Genomic DNA, 23,063 nt, shown 5'->3' with positions numbered 1-23,063 from the left:
AATATCTTTGTATAATTGTAGGTTACAAGAAGTGAGGGGAGTGTAACACGACTATATAACATATAATTACAGCTGTATCCAGCATTCCAGCATTACAGCTCAGTCCTATTTATTGCTTTTAGTTGCAGTACCAAGAAAAGCCGCTACTTTACCTACATAACTGGATCTTTTACATAATGAGGGATTGAGACGACCAAAGGCTGTGGAACCTCATTCTGATGCTCCATAAACTTTGCCTATAGCCACTTTTGGTTCCGCTGCGCAGCACGAGACCCGGAGACTCTGAAGAGCAGTGACATCAGTAACTCAGTAACGTCACCGCTCTTCAGATATTACGGGTCTTGCGCTGAGCTCGGCGACTGTGAAGAGCGGTATTGTTACTACCGTCACCGCTCTTCAGAGTCGCTGGGTCTCGCCAGGTCTGGGCTAGTACTGGGGGTGTCTGATAGACACCTCTCCATTACTTACACCATGGATTGATAGCAGCTGACATTGCGCAGCTGACATCAACCCTAAAAATCATTACACATACCAGAATTAAATACTCTGGCGGCTGGGAAAACAGTAGCGTTAGTTATATTCCCAGGCGCCAGGTGCTAACTACAACTGTCATCATCCTTGCCTCATCTCCCTGCGAAGCATTTCTGCTGTATTTACATGCGCTAATCTCAGGCCGCTAAACGAGTGTGATCAACAATAGTGAAGTTGTTCGCTTGTTTCCCGGCCTCTTTACACGCACTGAGAAAGAATGATGGGGACAGAACAATCACAATTAGATCAATCTGTCTCCATACAGTATCATGTTATCAGCAGCACAACTATGATTTCTGTGCCCTCATAAACAATCCAATCACTCGATGAATAGGCAGCATTTTGCTTGTTTAGTATAGTACACCCCATAGTCCTCCATATATTATAATGTGCACCTCAGTCCTCCATATAGTATAATACACTCCTCAGTCCTCCATATAGTATAATACACTCCTCAGTCCTCCATATAGTATAATACACTCCTCAGTCCTCCATATAGTATAATGCACTCCCCATAGTCCTCCATATATTATAATGTGCACCTCAGTCCTCCATATAGTATAATACACTCCTCAGTTCACCATATAGTATAATACACTCCCCATAGTCCTCCATATGGTATAATACACTCCTCATAGTCCTCCATATATTAAAATACACTGCAATTCCACCATATAGTATAATACACTCCTCTGTCCTCCACATAGTATAATGTACTGCCACAGTCCTCCATATAGTATAATACACTCCTCAGTCCTCCAAATAGTAGAATACATTCCTCATAGTGCTCCATATAGTATAATGCCCCGCCATTGTCATCCATGTAGTACAATTCACTTCCCATAGTATAATTCACCCCATAGTTCTTCATATAGTATAATGTATTCCCCATAGTCCTCAATACAGTATAATGCAGCCCACATATAGTATAATGATGCCACCCCAGAGTATAATGCAGCCACCCCACAGAATATATTGTAGCCCCCTGAGTATAATGTAACCCCCAGAGAATATAATGCAGCCCCCTCATATTGTATAATACAGCCCCTGCTTATATAATATATGGTAGCCCGCTCAAAGAGCATAATGCAGCCCCCATAGAATATAATGTAGCCTCTCCATAGAATATAATACAGCACCCCATAGAATGTAATACAGTCCCTCATAGAATGTAATACAGCCCACCTCCCCATAGAATATAATACAGCCCCCATAGAATATAGTGTAGCCCCCATAGAATGTAATGCAGCCCCCCCCCATAGAATGTAATACAGCCCTCCCCCATAGAATGTAATACAGCACAGCCCCATAGAATGTAATACAGCCCCCCATAGAATGTAATGCAGCCAGCCCCATAGAATGTAATGCAGCCTGCCCCCATAGAATATAATACAGCCAGCCCTCATAGAATGTAATGCAGCCAGTCCCCATAGAGTGTAATGCAGCCAGCCCCCATAGAATGTAATGCAGCCAGCCACCCATAGAATGTAATGCAGCCAGCCCCCATAGAATGTAATGCAGCCAGACAGCCATAGAATGTAATGCAGCACAGCCCCCATAGAATGTAATACAGCCAGCCCCCCATAGAATGTAATGCAGCCAGACACCCATAGAATGTAATGCAGCACAGCCCCATAGAATGTAATGCAGCCAGCCCCCATAGAATGTAATGCAGCACAGCCCCCATAGCTGGCAAGTGGCCCATTACTGCCACCGGCCCTTCTGGCATTTGCTAGAAATGCTCGATGGCCAGTCCGGCTCTGGACAGGACATTATGTTTTCTTTGTGGGGTGCCAGGGTGTGGGAACACAGCAGCCCCTCGCCATGCCTAGCACCCTGGCCACCTCACAGTTACAAACATTCATCACTTCTCACACCCAGACAAGGCATGTGATTCTTTTATATTTTTTGTGTTTTCATAATAAAATCATCATGTGAGGGATTATTATTTAATTATATATTTGCTACTAAAGAACAAAAATACCAGAAACCCCATCCAGAGGAATGGAGACCATATCAAGTTGCACCAATTTTTAGGCCTAGAATGCCCACCTCTCAGCCATTTACTAACTAAGGATTTGAGGTTGCAGAGAGATAATTAGGTATGTTATTTATTTCGTAGCTTCTTTCTTTTTGGTTTAGTGTCTCTTATAGGGTTATTCCCATCATTAATAGTTGTGGATTGGCCAGGGTCTGACAGCTGGGACCCCATAACGGGGTTATGAAGTTCCCCATTGGAATGGAGCATTTGTGTTACTTCTAGAGATGAGCGAATATGTTCGGAAAACGATCGCCAAACATAAATTCAGCATGAATATGGTAATTCGGATTCGTGATCGGTAACATGAGAATTTTTCTTAAAATCTGAAAAAGTCGGTAACAATTGGTAAAAGAGAGAATAAAAGCCAGTAATTCATGTGCCGCGTTCAGTAAAATCACAGAGTGACAGGTTAGAATAGAATAGATATATACAGATATATATATACAGATATATAGATGTCAGTGACACATATATATATATATATACAGTATATGTATATGATATATAGATAGAAAGAAAGAAAGAAAGAAAGAAATAAGAAAAGCCAGCAATTCATCTGCTACATACAGTAAAATCACAGAGTGACAGGTTAGAATAGAGATATATACAGATATATATACAGATATATAGATGTCAGTGACACACATATATATATATATATATATATATATATATATATATATATATGTATACAGTATATGATAGATAGATAGATAGATAGAAAGAAGAAAAGCCAGCAATTCATCTGCTACATACAGTAAAATCACAGAGTGACAGGTTAGAATAGAGATATATACAGATATATAGATGTCAGTGACACATATATATATATATATATATATATATATATATACAGTATATGTATATGATAGATAGATAGATAGATAGATAGATAGATAGATAGATAGATAGATAGATAGATAGATAGATAGATAGATAGAAAGAAAGAAGAAAAGCCAGCAATTCATCTGTTACATACAGTAAAATCACTGCAGGAGCATAGTATAGAATAGATGAATTACATACAGTAAATACATATAGAATAAGTGCAGTGGAGGAAATAAATATTTGATTCCTTGCTGATTTTGCAAGTTTGCAAACTGACAAATACACGAACAGTCTATAATTTTAAGGATAGGTTAATTTTAACATTGAGAGATAGAAAATCAAAAATAAAATCCAGAAAATCACATTGTATAAATTATATAAATTTGCATTTTGCAGTGAGAAATAAGTATTTCATCCCTCTGGCAAACAAGACTTAATACTTTGTGGCAAGCACAGCAAGTTGAGTTAATACCAAAGAACTCAATTTTTGTCTCATCTGACCACAGCCCCTTCTCCCAATCACTCACAGAATCATCGAGGTGAGGATTCCCTAACAAACAGGCAATCCCTGCATGTATTCAGGCTGTCTAGCAGCAGCAAATCAAATGATTTTATCAAGGAGACGAGGGCATTGGGGATTTGGTGTTAGGTGAGTATAATGTGTTGTTTTTTTTTTACTTGAATAAGTATTTAATTAATTAACTTTTCTTTTACTTTCAGTATAGGCGTCGGCAGACAAGAGACTATTTCTCCCATCAGTGGCTCCAGCTATCACTGTTATCAGTGACAGCAGACATAGCCTGATGGGAGGAGTAGTAGCCTCTCCTCAGCCACTGCCTGCTGACCTGCGGTAAGCTTTTTATCGCGGGTCACCGCATCTCTGTGGGGTTACGCCGACATCTGACTGTGTGACCCCGCAGGGCTCTGACGGAGATAACGATCCCTCCAATCAGAAGTGCTACGCTGTGTGACAGCGTGGGAAACACCGGCTTTTGTGCTGTGCAAATTTTGCAAATTCGTCAATCGTGAGCCAAACCGAATATTGAAATATTTGCTCATGTCTAGTTACTGCCCATTTCACCCTTCTGTGGGACTGAGGGAGACAGAGGAGTACAGCGTTCATTAACCTTGGGTCGTCTCATACAGCATGAATGGTGCGGAGGCACGCATGTACACCATTACAGTAGGGCATTTCAGAACCGATTCCCAGTGGTCGGATGCTCACCGATGCCCTAGATATAAAGGATAGCTTTTAGTGATGCTAAATTGGTTGTCCAGGCAAGATATAACTTTGCCCAAGGATTGGAACTTGTGCAAAATAACAAACCCATCCATATTCTAACGGCACCCTGTGTTCCATCACATCCGTATTAATTCACTTGTCTGGCGGCTGGTGAAGTGGTGGCATCATGCTGCATCATGCTTTCTGTCTCTGTATAGACCATGGCGCAGCTTCGACTGCATCCGAGTGAGTTTGGCTGAGTTTGTTCTTTCTTTACATACAGTATCTCATTTCCTGGGCAATGTTTTTTTTTACTTGAACAACTTCTTTAATCTTCCGTTGAGTGACCATGGCAAACTGGTGAAGTCTGGACCACAAATATTCCAATATCACAATTGGATGTGGTGGTGTGGTCTGTCCACTGTCTTGAATGTGCACTATTGGGAGTCATGATGCATAATTTGTGTAAAAACCATGGGACTTCATCTTGGTTAAAATCACTTATTTCATGTCCTCTCCCCCATATTGTCCCTGTTTTTCTTCTCTTGCCCATCCCTTTCATTTCCTCACCTGCATGCCTCCGTTCTCCTCTCCTAGAGTTCATTTTTCTCAGTCGTCACAGCAGCTGGAGGGGATTACTGATGCTGCAGGCCGCCCCCCAACACTGAAGCACTGATGTACATATTTGTAGTATTTTTATACTCACATTAAGGACCTGATGTAGATGACGTAGCTCAGAGCCAGAAGTGGTGTGCACCAAAGTAGCTGTTGCTTGGTAATCTGCATAGAGAGACATCTTGATAAAATTACATTATTCCAAAAATTTTAGTCCAAAAACACAAATACTGGCATGATGGATTAACCTAATAGGCATTAAGTTGACCCACTATACAACCCCATATCTGAAAAAATTCCATTTAAAGGAAGCAGACATTGATGGCTTCCAACTGATTGTGCACTACAACTTTCCAATGCAGCTGGTTAGTTGATGTGGTGTACGACCCCGCAACTTCTAAATTTGGGGATAGTATGGTGGCCATTATTAGAACCTATTAAAGAGGTTATCCACTACTTTTTCATCCTTAGGATGGACCATCACTATCATATAATATGTTATTTTTACTTGGTCATCAATAAAAAAAAAAGTAGTGGCCAACCCCGTTATATATTAGACTAGATGGTGGCCCGATTCTAACGCATCAGGTATTCTACAATATGTATGTAGTTTATTTATGACGTTTTCAGAATAATGCAATTTATACAAAGGATTCGGCCGGCCGGGCGCGACCAATTAGCGAAGCGTGGTTCAAATTCCGCGCCAATTCGCGGCCGGACTGCGCTTGTCGCTGATTGTTCACGGCCTGCCGGTCTTTACTTGCGGCTGCGCTTTGCAGCAGGAGATTTTAGGTTCTTATCTCTTGCTTCTTTTGTTGTTCAGCAACTATCTGTGCTATGTTATCAGAGGTGGATTATAATGTGGTCAATCTGGGCGGTAGCCCAGGGCCCAGTGGTGTGGGGGGGCCCTGGGCTACCGCTGAGATTGACCTTGGCCGCCATCAGGGCATTACTGCCCTGACTGGTGTATGGGGCACGGTGGGCAGAAGGGGCCCGCATCGGGCCCCGTCTCATCTGCTCAACAGGCCCTTACCGGCGCTGCAGCAGTTTAACGCTATTGACTTGCGGGCCCGTGTATATAGTTAACAGCCGCCAGCCAATCGGAGGCTGGCAGCTGACATCAGCCGCAGAGCGCACGTCGCCGGCGAGTGCGCGCTTCAGCTGCATGGAGGGAGCTTCGCCGCAGGAGCGCGGCCAGGTGAGAAGAACTTTTTTTTTATTGAGAGCAGTGATCCAGGGGGCCCAGGGCCGAATGCTGGAGACACTGGGGACAGAGATGCTGGACACAGATGAGGGCAGAGATTCTGGACACAGATGGGGCAGAGATTCTGGACACAGATGGGGCAGAGATGCTGGACACAGATGGGGCAGAGATGCTGGAAACAGATGAGGGCAGAGATGCTGGACACAGATGGGGCAGAGATGCTGGACACAGATGGGGCAGAGGTTCTGGACACAGATAGGGCAGAGATGCTGGACACAGATGGGGCAGAAATGCTGGACACAGATGAGGGCAGAGATGCTGGACACAGATGGGGCAGAGATTCTGGAAACAGATGAGGGCAGAGATGCTGGACACAGATGGGGCAGAGATGCTGGATACAGATGGGGCAGAGATGCTGGACACAGATAGGGCAGAGATGCTGGACACAGATGGGGCAGAAATGCTGGACACATTGGGGGCAGAGATGCTGGACACAGATGGGGCAGAGATTCTGGACACAGATGGGGCAGAGATGCTGGACACAGATGGGGCAGAGATGCTGAACACAGATGGGGCAGAGATGCTGGACACAGATGGGGCAGAGATGCTGGACACACTGGGGGCAGAATGCTGGACACAGGGGGCAGAATGCTGGACATACTGGGGGCAGAATGCTGGACACACTGAGGGCAGAAATGCTGGACACTCTGGGGCAGAAATGCTGGACACTCTGGGAGCAGAAATGCTGGGGACACGGGGGGCAGAAATGCTGGAGACACTGGAGGCAGGAATGCTGGAGACACGGGGCAGATTGCTGGAGATATAGAGGCAGAATGGAGATACGGGGCAGGATTGGAGACACTGGGGCAGGATTGGAGACAGATCGTGCAGGATCATGGGGCAAGATTGGATCATGGGGCAGGATGGATACGATGGAGACAGATGGGGCAGGATGGGGAGAACATATGGGGCAGAATGGATACTCATGAGGGCAGGATGGGAGAACATATGGCTGAAGCCAGATATGAGACACACAGGGGCCCAGATGGGAAATATTATTACCATAGGGACTAATTTAGGGATATTATTACTGCAGTGATGTATTTATTTTATTTTTTGAGTATACTGTGTTAAATGAAGGGGCGGTCCTGTTACTGTGTTGCCTCTTTTTCTTCATGTGGTGTAATGTAGAAGTTGGACAAAATTAAGTAATGTGTTCTGCAAGCGGAGCTCGAGATAACTGTGTTAATTCCTGCAGAGATGAGCCCTGGCTGGAAGAAGTGATGGCGGCCTGTGCTGGATGAAAGATGAAGGACTTCACCTAGAGACGTCACTGGTGAGTCAGTGTGTTACCTGTACACTGACACTATACCCTGTATACTATATATAGAGCTCCTGTGTATAATGGCACTTATGGTGATAGTATTGTGTTTTTTTATTACTGATCAGTATTGCAGTATTAGGTCATTATGTGGTGGTAATATGTGATCTGGACATGGTGTTGTGGTATTTGTTCCTTGTATGTGCTATTTGGTCACTTTGTGGTGGTAATATGTGGTCTAGTCATGGTGTTGTATTTATTCTTTGTATGTGATATTATTGGTCATTTTAAAAATTGAAAAAATAAATCAAAATATACCTAAATTGTATTGCATATTTTAACAAATATTTAATAGGTTACAGTAGCGTAGGGCCTGGCCAAAAGTGTCTACTGCGTTATGGTGGCAGCTTGAAAAATCTTTTGGCCAAAACAAAAGCTGCCGGTTATATGTGTGATCTGGTGATGGAAACTGTTAATGTGTGATAGATCAACTTGCAGAGTGGCGTCAGGCTGCAGATCTACATTAATGGCCCGTGGCGCTCTGTCCTCCTCTGACAGGAAGTTGGGTCCATCATCCAGGCCTTCCTGCACCACGGGCCACTCTGCAAGTTGATATATCCGATGCACTAAGCGAGCGAGACAAAGTGAAATTCACTGTGCACACGAAAAGTTCACTACCAACCTTCAAGCAAAACGAGTTCTCTGTCGTCAGACAGCACGAGGAGTTTATATGGCTTCATGATTCCTTTGTGGAGAATGAGGAATATATTATCCCACTTGCACCCCCTAGACCTGATTTTGATGCCTCCAGGGAGAAAAGGCAAAAGCTTGGAGAAGGGGAAGGTTCAATGACCAAGGAAGAGTTTACTAAAATGAAGCAGGAGCTTGAGGCAAAGTACCTGGCTATTTTCAAGAAAACGGTAGCAATGCATGAAGTGTTCCTGTGCCGTGTCGCAGCTCATCCTATTCTTAGAAAAGATCTGAACTTTCATGTTTTTCTGGAGTACAATCAAGATTTAAGTGTTCGAGGGAAAAACAAGAAGGAAAAATTGGAAGATTTCTTCAAAAGTGTAGTGAAATCAGCTGATGGTGTCATAGTTTCTGGTACAAAGGATGTGGATGATTTCTTTGATCACGAGCGAACGTTTCTTGTAGAATATCACAACAGAGTGAAGGATGCAAGTGCAAAGTCTGATAAGATGACAAGATCTCACAAATGTGTCACTGATGATTATAACAGAATAGGCTCCTCCATGTACGTCTTGGGAACAAAAGAGAACACTGACATATGCAAATTTTTCCTAAGAGTGTCTGAATTGTTCGACAAAACCAGGAAAATTGAGGCCTGGATATCGGGTTATGAAGACCTGAAGCTTTCTTTTTAAATATTTTTATTGAAATTTTGCATAAGAAATGGTAGGGGATAAAGGGAAGGGAAGATGGGGAACGGGTTAACATTGGAGAAAGAAAAAAAAAAAAAAGGTGAGGGAAAAGGGAATCAATATAATTAGAGAACCGAATATCAATCTCGAATAGACAAGAAAAAAAAAGACATTAAATATGATCTTTTGAATAGAATATACTACAATTTTTCTTATGCAATGCATTGGAAAGAGATATAAAGTAACAATCTTTATCCACTTTGCATGACTACAAGAGATATACTCTTTACAAAACTTGTCATTCCAAATCTTCCATTTTTTCAGATATTTTCTAATACCATTGGTGTAGGCAGCAAATCTCCATTCTAATGCACTATGCTGATAGATTTTATCCAGAATATCTGTAAAGCTGGGTGAATCTGATTTTTTCCACCAGAGTGCTATTGTACTTTTGACTACTAGAAATATATGTATTAGGATGTATTTGACCTGAGGATCAATTCCTTCCATGTCCAGAGAAAGGAGAGCCCTCTGGGGACTAATCACAAAATTTTTAACAAATAAATTAATATGAAATGAAACTTTTGACCATAGAGGTTTTATTTTCGGGCAGCCCCAAAAAAGATGAAAAAGATTTCCTTGATATCCGCACTTCCTCCAGCACAAAGGAGAGTGATCCTGATATATATGCGCAAGTCTAATTGGTGTGTAGTACCAACGTGTGATCACCTTGAAGTAGGACTCCTGTAGAGCCATTGAAATGGTAGACATGTATGTATCCTTAATGGCCTTGTCCCATTGCTCAACTTGTAAAGAAATGTTGAGGTCCGATTCCCATTTTTTCATGTATATATTTTTAAAACAAGAGGTATCTCTATTGAAGTGACTGTAGAGGTTATTTAGACTCCATATATATTTGTTCTTTACACTACACAGTAATGAAGAAAGAATTTCTAAATTTAATGGTTGGCTAGTCAGTAATTTCTGTATATGCTCTTTTAGGGTTAAAAAGAATATTAATTCAGATGAGGGTAAGTTAAATTTAGTCTTAATTTCGCTAAAGGTGAGAAAATTCCTCCCGTTATAGATATGTCCAACTTTTTTAATGCCTGATTTGGCCCAAATTTCTGAAAGTGGAAGATCATATATCAATGCCAATAGATGAAGAGGAAATTTCATAATTTGCTCTGATTTGTCAAAAAATTTTCTTGGAGGTTTAAGAAGAGTTTTCCAGGCCTGTATTATAGCCTTGAAAATGGGATGAGATGATTCTTTTTTTGGTTTGTGAAATAAGAAACTGAAAAAAGTATCCTGTGCTAAATTAAGATTACTAATGTCACTTTCGATTTGGAACCATGCTGGGTATAGTTTTTTATCAAACCACTGATGGCTTTGTTTTACCAGGGAAGTCAGATAATAAGCATGGACATTTGGGAGGCCAGCCCCGCCATTACGTTTGTGTTTGCACAATAAATCTGAAGACAACCTGGCCCGCTTACCACCCCATATGAATGAGTTTATCATAGTTTGAAGTTTATGAATAAATTGGTAGGGGAAGGTCACTGGGAGAGTTCTAAAAAGATAAAGTATCTTGGGTAGAATGATTGTTTTGATAGTCATTGTTCTCCCGAATAAAGAAAGTTCCGATTGAGCAAATTGAGAGATGTCAAGAGAAATTGTTTTAAAAATCTTATCAGCGTTAGTTTTTATTACATATTGTAGTCTGTTTGTTAAGATTATTCCTAAATACACTACTTTGTCGCCCTCCCCAGCTTGATTTATCTGACCCCTCAATTCTGCAACATGTGATTCATTCATATTAAAAGTTAAATATTTAGATTTATGCGGATTTATCTTAAAATATGATATCTTGGAGAATGTGTCTAACTCTGAAGAGAGAGCTTCAATCGAGGCTGCTGGATTAAGTAGTGTAAGAAAAATATCATCTGCATACATGCTAATTTTAAATTGACGGGATTGGATATCAATTCCAAGAATATCTATATTGGATCTGATTCTCTCCGCCAAAGGTTCCATTGCAAGGACAAACAGCAGGGGTGACAAAGGACACCCCTGACGTGTGCCATTGGAAATGATGAACGGATCTGACATGAAATTATTGGAGTAGATCCTGGCACTAGGTCCTGAATACAGAGCAAAGATAGTGGACATAAATCCCGAATCAAACCCAAACTTTTCAAGTGTCGCTCTCAAATAAGACCAGTTTATCCTGTCAAAAGCCTTTTCAGCATCTAAGGTTAGAAAGGCTGCTTTTGAATTTAAATTTTGGATAATGTTCATTAAATTGATCACCCTCCTGGTCCCATCTGATGCTTGGCGTCCATCAATGAATCCCATCTGGTCATCTACCAGCAAACGTGGGAGAATATTTTTTAATCGATCCACCAAAATCTTGGAATACATTTTTGTATCACTATTTATTAGTGAGATTGGACGGTAGTCTCGCATCCTCTCAGGATCCCCCCCAGTTTTGGGAATCATAACGATAACTGCTTCTTGCATCTCTTTAGGAAAGGAACCCCGAGAGGAGGCAAGAGCAAAAATAGAAGCCATGTATGGGGCTAGAATTTTTGAAAAAGATTTAAAATATTCATTGGAAAATCCATCTGGGCCCGATGTTTTTTGACTTTTTGATTTATTAATAGTATCGATTATTTCTTTTTCTGTGAAGGGACTATTAATAGATATTAAGTCAGATGGAGTTATTTTGGGGAGGTTAATACTAGATAGGAATGCATTAATGGAGTCTGGGTCGATACTGGGTGTGCATGGGTCATCTTTCAAATTGTATAATTGACGAAAAAAGTCTGCGAAAGAGCTAGCAATGTCTTTGGGATGAATCATAACTTCACCTGACGAGGAAATAATTTTGTTAATTCTTCTGTTGATACGTTCTTTTTTAATCTTTACCATCATATATTTGGTAGGCTTGTTTAATGATGTATACCCTTTGAATTTTGAGGCCTTTATAACATAGTCATATTCTTGGAAAATCTCGGTTTTCAATTTTCGCCTCAACTCCAAGATTTCCGCCTGTATATTTGAAGATGGTATTTGCAGATTGTTTTGCTGTAATTCTTTTGTATTGATTTGGATCTGTAGATTAGCAATTTTTTCCCTGTTTTTCTTTTTATATCTTGCAGCTAATTGTATGAGACTTCCCCTGAGGACTGCCTTGTGGGCGTTCCACAGTGTAAATGCATTTATATCTTCAGACACATTCTCTTTGAAGTAATTATTTAGTATTGTCTCTATTTCCTGCTTATAATCTGGGATTTTAAACAATGTAGGATTACATTTCCATAGGTAGTTATTTCCGAGTGGGGGTCCTAGAAGAAAATCTGCTAACACTGGGGCATGATCTGAAATAGTTTTTTTTTAAATTTGAAAACTCTTAAATTTGGAGAGGGTAAAAACATTTGTCAAAATTAAATCTATACGGGAAGATGTTTTATGCACATCAGAATAGTGAGAATACTCACGGGAAGAAGTATTAAGACATCTGAATATGTCGTAGAGTTCATTTTGGATCAACCACTTTTTTAAAACTGGCGCCTTGTAACGGACTAGAGAGGATGAATCCATAATGCTATCAGGCACAATGTTAAAGTCTCCTATCCATATGATATCTCCTAATTTAATTTTATTCACTTTTTCATGTAGATTATTTAAAAACGAAATGTGATTTGTGTTTGGAGCATATACATTCACCACTGTACAAGGTTTGTTGTTTAAATAACAAGTAAGGATATGGAACCTGCCCAAATGGTCTGTTACTTCATCAACAAGTTGGAATGGAACATCGCTACTTATTAAAGTGACGACACCCCTTTTTTTAGACGAGTGTAGCGATTTAAAGATATGTGGAAATTTTTTGTGCTGAAAAGTTGGATGATTGTCTTTTGCTAATTTCACCTCCTGCAGACATACAATATTGGCACGAGAACGAATAATCTCTTTCCAAATGGTAAATCTTTTATTAGGGCTGTTGATGCCTCTAACATTATAAGAAAGGATTTTCATTATTAATTATGAATGAAACAAAACTGAGCGATAAAGATAAATACAACAAAACTGGTGGTTGGCCTATCTAAAACTAGCCAAAATACACAAGAACTAACTTAGGGGTTCTCCTGGAGGACTCCAAATTTATTGAGTCTCACCTAAGTGTGGGGTATACAAGACTTGTGGCTGAGGCCCACAAAGACACCTCAGAGTTAGAGGTCTAATGAAAGAATGAAATTATGAAAATAATAATACCCATATTTTCTAATGTTTATCTTTAAAGGCAGGTTCTTCCATGAGGAATTTAATAAATCTCAAGCCTTCTTGAGGGGTATCGATCGGATAATTTTTGCTGTTGTACCACACTAAGAGTTTTGTTGGGAAGCCCCATCTATAGGGCACTTTGAAGTCTCTAAGTTTAGCTGTTATGTCTTTAAAGGATCTACGCGCATCCATCGTCGCTTTGGAGAAGTCTGAGAACAATTATATGTTCCTATACGGGTCAGGGAAGGAACCTTTTTCCTTGATGCCTTTCAAAATCTTTTCTTTTGTATCGAAGAAATGTACTTTAAGGATAGTATCCCTGGGCTTGTCTTGGGGTATCCCCTTAGGACGTGGCAGGCGATGGATACGGTCAATGTTCAGTTGTAAGTCAGAGAGATTGGGGACCAGTTGTTTGAATAGATTTTTAGTGTAGTTTGAGAGATCACCTTGCGGGACGGATTCAGGAATGCCTCTTATCTTTAAGTTATTTCTTCGACTACGATCTTCGAGGTCTGTTAACTTATTTTTGAGGGTAAGGATCTCAGCTTGAAGATTAGAATTCTGTTTGGAAAGGTAAATGGTGTCTTTTTCAACAAGAGTTAATCTTTTTTCATTCTTCTCGAATCTTTGAATGAAATTGTTGCAAGTTTCCTGCAGGGTTTTGCTCTGTAATTCAAATCCTATCCTCATAGATTCATTAAATGACCTAAAAAGGCTAGCCAAGAAACCTTCAGTGGCAGGCTTGTTAGAACTAAGAAATTCATCCAGGTTAATTAAAGGAGGTGGGATCTCTGCTATTGGTGGCACCTCTGTGTGATCTGTTTTAACTCTTTGTCTGTCTGGGCTATTGTTCGGTGAATAGTCATCAGACTGATTGTCCAAATCTTCAGTGGAAGGGTCATTTTTACTCCCATGGTCACTAGGACCTTTTCTTTTAAATGATCTGGAAGTATCCATTTCATTAGGTGAGATGGTATTTAGAATTGGAAGTTTGGACACTCCATTGGGGTCTCCTTTACAGGATGACATGCTTATTGGCAATTTGGATGTTGAATTTTTTCGTATAGTCCCTTCCTTTGTAGCTTTACTGTATGTTAGGAATGAGGATTGTTTAATAAATGTAGAACTTGGTTCCCCTGACTTAACAGGGGACCTTGACCTAGTAGGACTAGGTGAGTTAAAGAAATCTTCATAAGATTTAGAGTGAGCCCTTTGTAGAGATTGTCTACTTGTTTGGGATTTATTTTTTGTTTTCCCTGTTCCTGTCTGCATTTTGGTCGGTCTCATTTATTGACACTTGGATAGATAGAATAGTATGATACAATTAATTATAGTATATAGCCCTTGGAAATCAATATACAGGTAATTGCATGTAAATATTGCTATATGATACAATATATTGATAAAAGAATAGCTGTCAGTCAAACAAATAAAGTTGGTAACCTGAAACACAAGATACTACACACAAAGGTTCAGCATGCGAAGCTTACAAGTTAAAGTAGGCAGATAATTACCTCATAGGCCTCTCAAGTTTTGTAAAGAGTAAATAGGGTAATGTACCTTTTAGATCTAGAATCTTTGATGTGGCAGCGTAATGAGATTTATGTCCAGCCAAGAAAGAAAAGATTAAATAAACAGCCTGTGTAACGTACAATGGGAGGAAGATTCTTGATTCCTTGATCAGGATGAAGAAAAGAATACAATGATTCCTATTCCTCAAATTTGCCCAAACAAACTGAGAGTAAAGGTACCTTCACACATAATGATATTGTTAACGATATCGTTGCTATTTGTGACGTAGCAACGATATCGTTAATGAAATCGTTATGTGTGACAGCGACCAACGATCAGGCCCCTGCTGGGAGATCGTTGGTCGCTGAAGAAAGTCCAGAACTTTATTTCGTCGCTGGACTCCTGCTGACATCGCTGGATCGGCGTGTGTGACACCGATCCAGCGATGTCTTCACTGGTAACCAGGGTAAACATCGGGTAACTAAGCGCAGGGCCGCGCTTAGTAACCCGATGTTTACCCTGGTTACCATGCTAAAAGTAAAAAAAAACAAACACTAGATACTTACCTACAGCCGTCTGTCCTCCAGCGCTGTGCTCTGCACTCCTCCTGCACTGGCTGTGAGCCGGAAAGCAGAGCGGTGACGTCACCGCTCTGCTTTCCGGCTCACAGCCAGTACAGGAGGAGAGCAGAGAAGCAGAGCGCAGCGCTGGAGGACAGACAGCTGTAGGTAAGTATCTAGTGTTTGTTTTTTTTTACTTTTAGCATGGTAACCAGGGTAAACATCGGGTTACTAAGCGCGGCCCTGCGCTTAGTTACCCGATGTTTACCCTGGTTACCGGCATCGTTGGTCGCTGGAGAGCGGTCTGTGTGACAGCTCTCCAGCGACCAAACAGCGACGCTGCAGCGATCCGGATCGTTGTCGGTATCGCTGCAGCGTCGCTTAATGTGAAGGGGCCTTAACAGAGCTGAGCCTCTGGATGACAGTAGGATTAGAAGATAAGGGGAGTAAAGTCTCTGACCAGATTCTTATATATTAAAAGAACAAGGCTCTGAGCTGCAGTTCATTAATATTATGTATCATAGGACACTTATAAGTCCCCTAATTAAATATATATGGGGCTTAGATGTCACTAACCAAAATGAAATAGGAACTATAAGGTATTAACTTATAAGGCACTATTTATGAGATGGTCTATATACAACCCCTAAATCCTCTCCCTTTGCATTCTAGGTACAAGTAACCTTTAAAGTTCTCTGAAAGCCGTCAATTCCTTATGGGACTGAATCCCAAGACACCACCCAGGCAACCAGAGTCGCCTTTATTGTTTCAAAATATCTTCACCTTGAGATTCTTATCTGGTTGATAGGGAAACAGGATCCTACAATGTTGGGTGCTTTTTTTAAAAAAAAAAAAAAAACTATCCTCCTCCTTTCTGGTGTTCCAAAATTGCAGTCTCCTTCGGTGTTCTGTCTTCAGACAATTCAGCCCCTTTGATCTTAGATAAGCAATGTATCTGTATTGATGGTCGGCGTGGAAGCAGGTACCTGAAGCGCTCCTGGATCTATAATCTTGCTGAAGCAGGAGCTTGCCGCAGTAAGGCTACGTTCAGACTAGCGTTGCGCGCCGCTGCGTCGGCGACGCAACGCACGACGCACACAAAAATGCGGCAAAACGCACGCAAAAACGCTGCGTTTTGCGACGCGTGCGTCGTTTTTTGCCGAAAATCGGACGCAAGAAAAATGCAACTTGCTGCGTTTTCTTGGTCCGACGCTAGCGGCAAAAAAGACGTAAGTGTTGCAAAACGCAACACACAAAAATGCATGCGTTAAACATAGGGGCGCATGACGGGTGCTTTTGTTTTTACCTCCCCGTCTTCAAAGAGCCATAACTTTTTTTTTACTTTGTTCACTATTCAGTAAAACGATTATCCAATTTTCAGAATATGCGGCTGGGTGGAGGCTTAATTTTTGCACATTAAGATTTCCTTTTTTTACACCATTTTGAAGTACCGTATATGCTCGAGTATAAGCCGACCCGAGTATAAGCCGACCCCCCTAATTTTGCCACAAAAAACTGGGAAAACTTAATGACTCGAGTATAAGCTTAGGGTGGAAAATGCAGCAGCTATCGGTAAATTTCAAAAATAAAAATAGATACCAATAAAAGTAAAATTAATTGAGACATCAGTAGGTTAAGTGTTTTTGAATATCCATACTGAATCATGAGCCCCATATAATGCTCCATATAGTTTATGATGGGCTCCATAAGATGCTCCATATTAAAATATGCCCCATATAATGCTGCACAAATGTTGATTATGACCCCATAAGATGCACCATACAGACATTTGCCCCGTATAATGCTCCACAAATGTGGATTATGGCCCCATAAGATGCTCCATACAGATAATTGCCCCATATAATGCTGCACATGGCCCCATAAGATGCTCCATACAGACATTTGCCCCCATATAATGCTCCACAAATGTTGATTATGACCCCATAAGATGCTCCATACAGATATTTGCCCCATATAATGCTGCACATGGCCACATAAGATGCTCCATATAGATATTTGCCCCATATAATGCTGAACATGGCCACATAAGATGCTCCATACAGACATTTGCCCCCATATAATGCTCCACAAATGTTGATTATGACCCCATAAGATGCTCCATACAGATATTTGCCCCATATAATGCTGCACATGGCCACATAAGATGCTCCATATAGATATTTGCCCCATATAATGCTGCACATGGCCACATAAGATGCTCCATACAGACATTTGCCCCCATATAATGCTCCACAAATGTTGATTATGACCCCATAAGATGCTCCATACAGATATTTGCCCCCATATAATGCTGCACATGGCCCCATACAGATATTTGCCCCATATCATGCTGCACATGGCCACATAAGATGCTCCATACAGACATTTGCCCCCATATAATGCTGCACATGGCCACTTAAGATGCCCCATACAGATATTTGCCGCCATATAATGCTGCACATGGCACCCGGCGCTGCATTTTCTTCCTGTAGTGAGCGGTCACCGGTACCGCTCATTACAGTAATGAATATGCGGCTCCACCTCTATGGGAGGTGGAGCCGCATATTCATTACTGTAATGAGCGGTACCATGTGACCGCTCAGTACAGGAAGAAGCTGCAGCGCTGGAAGAAGCAAGGACCTGCAGGGACCGCACTGGGAGTAGGTGAGTATAACTAGACAGCACACGCTCCCCCTCCCCTGCCGACCCCCGGGTATGACTCGAGTATAAGCCGAGAGGGGGACTTTCAGCCCAAAAAAGTGGGCTGAAAATCTCGGCTTATTCTCGAGTATGTACGGTAGATATGATTTTTGATCGCCTCTTATTACATTTTATTGCAATGTTGCAGGTTGATCTGTACAACTTCCCCCAGGCTACGATCTTTGACACAACGCATTTGGGATTTTTTTCCCGTTTTTAAGTTTTCACACAATAAAATGAATGGTATCATTCAAAAGTACAACTACAGGAAAATAAAAACGCTAAGGCTCTTGGAAGATGGGGAGAAAAAAAAATCAAAAACGGAAAATGGCCACAGCGTGAAGGGGTTGGAAAGGCTGCAGTTCTCGAATAGTCAAGCAAAAATAAAAAAACTAAACAAGTGTGTGCATGAGATTCCTGAAATCACTTATGTTTGGATGGTAATAATAATAATGGTACTGTAGAAGCGGCTTTTAATTTTCTGCATGTGAACATAACCATATAATCTGTATCTTATATCTGGATAGATCTTAGCAGAGGCAGACATATCATTGCTGCAGCCGAACGAAAATTATGCAATTTTTCAACCTTGAATGTTTATCCCCTCAATCCAAATTGTCAAACCACGTAAACTAGTTAATAAAAAATATAGCTCCTTTATGTCACTGTTATTTTTAAAACTTGATTTTATTTGGTTAAGATATCATGAAGGTTTCAGAAGCAATTTTTTATTTTTACTTTTGAAGAAAATTTAGAAAACTTACCTTTCATGATCTTCTGTATATAGTTTCAAAATGAATTTCAGGACCAACATATCTGGAAATTTTCCTAAAGTGATATTATCTAGTTTTCAGAACTGTTGTCGGGAAGTTTTTTAACCCTCCATATAGTTATAATTAGTTCTTCCAAAAACTCACAGACTCCTTATTTTTATGACAACAGAAAAAAAAACATTTTTAACAGTTGACAATTCCCTCGAGTATGTGAAGGAGTAATTCATTCAAGTGTCTGGCTTGGATCCTATCTTAAGCACTTTCTCCGTTGCAATATTCAGACTCTTCTCGAGTAAAAAAAGAAAAAAATTAAAAAGTTCAGAGAAACATTTGAGAAGTTGATAAAAATCCTACGCAAAACAGAATCAGGGATCCGGTGTGTGAAGAAAGCAGTAGAATATCAAGTGCATGTAAGAACACTCACCATGATCCCGGGCCGATGTTGACATGCTCGCTCGAAGTTCTTCAAAGCTTCAGAATGAGTAGAAGGAGCTGCCTCTGCATGCCTCAGGCACTCCACACCTTCCTTAAAAAAAATCCAGTGAATTTTTCTACATTTTTTCTTCTGTAGGAGATGTTGATGTATAAAACATTATAATATTTTCATAATTTCCGACAAATTTTTGTTTTTTTCACAAATAAATGCAAGTCATATCGAAGAAGTTTTACCACTATCATGAAGTACAATATGTCACGAGAAAACAATGTCAGAATCACCAGGATCCGTTGAAGCGTTTCAGAGTTATAACCTCATAAAGTGACAGTGGTCAGAATTGTAAAAATTGGCCCTGTCACTTAGGTGAAAACAGGCTTTGGGGTGAAGGGGTTAAGGGAATCACAAGCTGCTAAGGCTTTGTTGTACAGAAGATCCCGCCCGTTGGTAGATTATGAAAATGCCAATAAAGCACTAGATAAAGCGAGAGCTAAAAACAAGGATGTGCTGTATGCGGAAACCACTCAGCAGTTAGGCTGCCAGAAGTTTGAGAAAATCTCTGAATCTGCAAAACAAGAACTCATGGACTTTAAAACAAGAAGAGTTGCTGACCTATCTATCGCAGTAAAGGACATCACGCTTTCCCCTGTACAGGAAGTCCGCTGCCTCGGAGTAACCCTCGAATCTGCCCTGTCCTTCAAACCGCACATTCAAGCTCTTTCCACCTCCTGTCGCCTCCAGCTCAAAAATATTTCCAGAATCCGTCCTTTCCTCAACCATCAATCTACTAAAATTCTTGTACATGCACTCATCATCTCCTGCCTTGACTACTGCAACATCCTTTTTTGTGGCCTCCCTGCTAATACCCTTGCACCTCTCCAGTCCATCCTTAACTCTGCTGCCCGATTAATTCATCTCTCTCTTCCCTACTCCTCCGCTTCCCCCCTCTGCAAATCTCTTCACTGGCTCCCATTCCCTCAGCGTATCCAGTTCAAATTACTACTGTAACACTGACCTACAAAGCCATCCATAACCTGTCTCCTCCATATATCTCTGAACTAATCTCCCGATATCTTCCCTCACGTGATCTCCGGTCCTCCCAAGACCTCCTTCTCTCCTCCACACTTATTCGCTCCTCACCCAACCGCCTCCAGGACTTCTCCCGAATATCCCCCATCCTCTGGAATTCTTTGCCCCAACACGTCCGACTATCAACCACATTCGGATCCTTCAGACGGAACCTGAAAACCCATCTCTTCAGGAAAGCCTACAGCCTGCACTGACCCCGCTGCCTCCTCACCAACACTGGAGCTCCTGCAACCCCCAACCTACTGTCTCCTTCCCCACCATCCTGTAGAATGTAAGCCCGCAAGGGCAGGGACCTCACCCCTTTGTATCAGTCTGTGATTGTTAGTTTGCTTACTGTAAGTCATATCTGTAATTTGTATGTAACCCCTTCTCATGTACAGCACCATGGAATCAATGGTGCTATATAAATAAATAAATAATAATAATAACAACAATAATAAAAAAAAATACTTCAAGTAGAACCAGCAAAGCAGAGTAAATTAGCTTAATTGATATGAAAAGCCATATCACACCCAACAATTATAATTAGAGCGGGATATAGTGGATAATAGGATATAGGGACATGATATAAAGAAGATGAAATATGGCTGCAAGGTTCCAACAGAGAGTGTGGCACTCACCCCGACGCGCGTTTCGGTATGTACCGTCATAAGGGGTACCTGAGAATCATTGTTTACTTTTAATACTGATATTTTAATATCAATAATGCTAAGATCAGAGCTGCAAAAAATGTTGGCCACAGGTAAGATCTGTCCTTTTTCTTTTATTCTGTGGTGTTCTAAGCTTTTATGCTGTTTCTCCTACATAGACTGTTCACATGCAGCGTTTTTATTTTTTCTGCAGCAAAAACCTGCTCTTTGTTGGTAAAAACGCGAGTTCCAAATGCATGTTCTCCTGTGTTTCTGCAAATTTTAATTTTTTTTTGTGGGTGTGGATTACACATGTGCTTTGTCTACAGTGTACATTTAAAAACTTCATCCTCAAGCCATTTTTTGCTTTTGTTTTTACCTCCCCGTCTTCAAAGAGCCATAACTTTTTTTTTACTTTGTCTCCAATCCTGCCCCGTATCTCCATTCTGCCTCTATATCTCCAGCAATCTGCCCCGTGTCTCCAGCATTCCTGCCTCCAGTGTCTCCAGCATTTCTGCCCCCCGTGTCCCCAGCATTTCTGCTCCCAGAGTGTCCAGCATTTCTGCCCCAGAGTGTCCAGCATTTCTGCCCTCAGTGTGTCCAGCATTCTGCCCCCAGTGTGTCCAGCATTCTGCCCCCAGTGTGTCCAGCATTCTGTCCCCAGTGTGTCCAGCATCTCTGCCCCATCTGTGTCCAGCATCTCTGCCCCATCTGTGTCCAGCATCTCTGCCCCATCTGTGTCCAGCATCTCTGCCCCATGTGTCCAGCATCTCTGCCCCATCTGTGTCCAGCATCTCTGCCCTCATCTGTGTCCAGCATCTCTGCCCTCATCTGTGTCCAGAATCTCTGCCCTCATCTGTGTCCAGCATCTCTGCCCCATCTGTGTCCAGCATCTCTGCCCTCATCTGTGTCCAGAATCTCTGCCCTCATCTGTGTCCAGCATCTCTGCCCCATCTGTGTCCAGAATCTCTGCCCTCATCTGTGTCCAGCATCTCTGCCCCCGTGTCCAGCATCTCTGCCCCATCTGTGTCCAGCATCTCTGCCCCCATCTGTGTCCAGCATCTCTGCCCTCATCTGTGTCCAGAATCTCTGCCCCATCTGTGTCCAGCATCTCTGCCCCATCTGTGTCCAGAATCTCTGCCCTCATCTGTGTCCAGCATCTCTGCCCCATCTGTGTCCAGCATCTCTGCCCCATGTGTCCAGCATCTCTGCCCCATCTGTGTCCAGCATCTCTGCCCTCATCTGTGTCCAGCATCTCTGCCCCATCTGTGTCCAGCATCTCTGCCCCATGTGTCCAGCATCTCTGCCCCATCTGTGTCCAGCATCTCTGCCCTCATCTGTGTCCAGCATCTCTGCCCTCATCTGTGTCCAGAATCTCTGCCCTCATCTGTGTCCAGCATCTCTGCCCCATCTGTGTCCAGCATCTCTGCCCTCATCTGTGTCCAGAATCTCTGCCCTCATCTGTGTCCAGCATCTCTGCCCCATCTGTGTCCAGCATCTCTGCCCTCATCTGTGTCCAGCATCTCTGCCCCCGTGTCCAGCATCTCTGCCCCATCTGTGTCCAGCATCTCTGCCCTCATCTGTGTCCAGCATCTCTGCCCCATCTGTGTCTAGCATCTCTGCCCTCATCTGTGTCCAGCATCTCTGCCCCCGTGTCCAGCATCTCTGCCCCATCTGTGTCCAGCATCTCTGCCCTCATCTGTGTCCAGAATCTCTGCCCTCATCTGTGTCTAGCATCTCTGCCCCATCTGTGTCCAGCATCTCTGCCTCATCTGTGTCCAGCATCTCTGCCCTCATCTGTGTCCAGCATCTCTGCCCCCGTGTCCAGCATCTCTGCCCCATCTGTGTCCAGCATCTCTGCCCTCATCTGTGTCCAGAATCTCTGCCCTCATCTGTGTCCAGAATCTCTGCCCTCATCTGTGTCCAGCATCTC

General features: G+C 41.9%; 1 protein-coding gene and 1 pseudogene across 1 annotated transcript in view; one reads left to right on the top strand and one right to left on the bottom strand.

Annotated features, from left to right (window-relative positions):
- The window catches only part of LOC138661590 (N-acetyllactosaminide alpha-1,3-galactosyltransferase-like), a 43,949-nt gene extending 24,255 nt beyond the window's left edge, over nucleotides 1–19,694 (bottom strand). Inside the window, exons 1-2 of the mRNA XM_069746406.1 lie at nucleotides 19,404–19,694; nucleotides 5,329–5,402 (exon numbers count right to left, since the gene is read on the bottom strand). Coding sequence (XP_069602507.1) covers nucleotides 5,329–5,402; nucleotides 19,404–19,406 — 77 coding nt within the window. The 5' untranslated portion in view covers nucleotides 19,407–19,694. The remainder of the gene's footprint in view (nucleotides 1–5,328; nucleotides 5,403–19,403) is intronic.
- On the top strand, nucleotides 6,075–9,147 carry LOC138667853 (sorting nexin-6 pseudogene; annotated as a pseudogene).
- Nucleotides 19,695–23,063: the final 3,369 nt, after the last annotated feature.

Source organism: Ranitomeya imitator, chromosome 2 (assembly GCF_032444005.1).
Source record: "Ranitomeya imitator isolate aRanImi1 chromosome 2, aRanImi1.pri, whole genome shotgun sequence".
NCBI classification, from domain to species: Eukaryota; Metazoa; Chordata; class Amphibia; order Anura; family Dendrobatidae; genus Ranitomeya; species Ranitomeya imitator.
The sequence above is the reverse complement of the archived record's forward strand: the minus strand, read 5'-3'. Positions and strand labels throughout refer to the sequence as shown.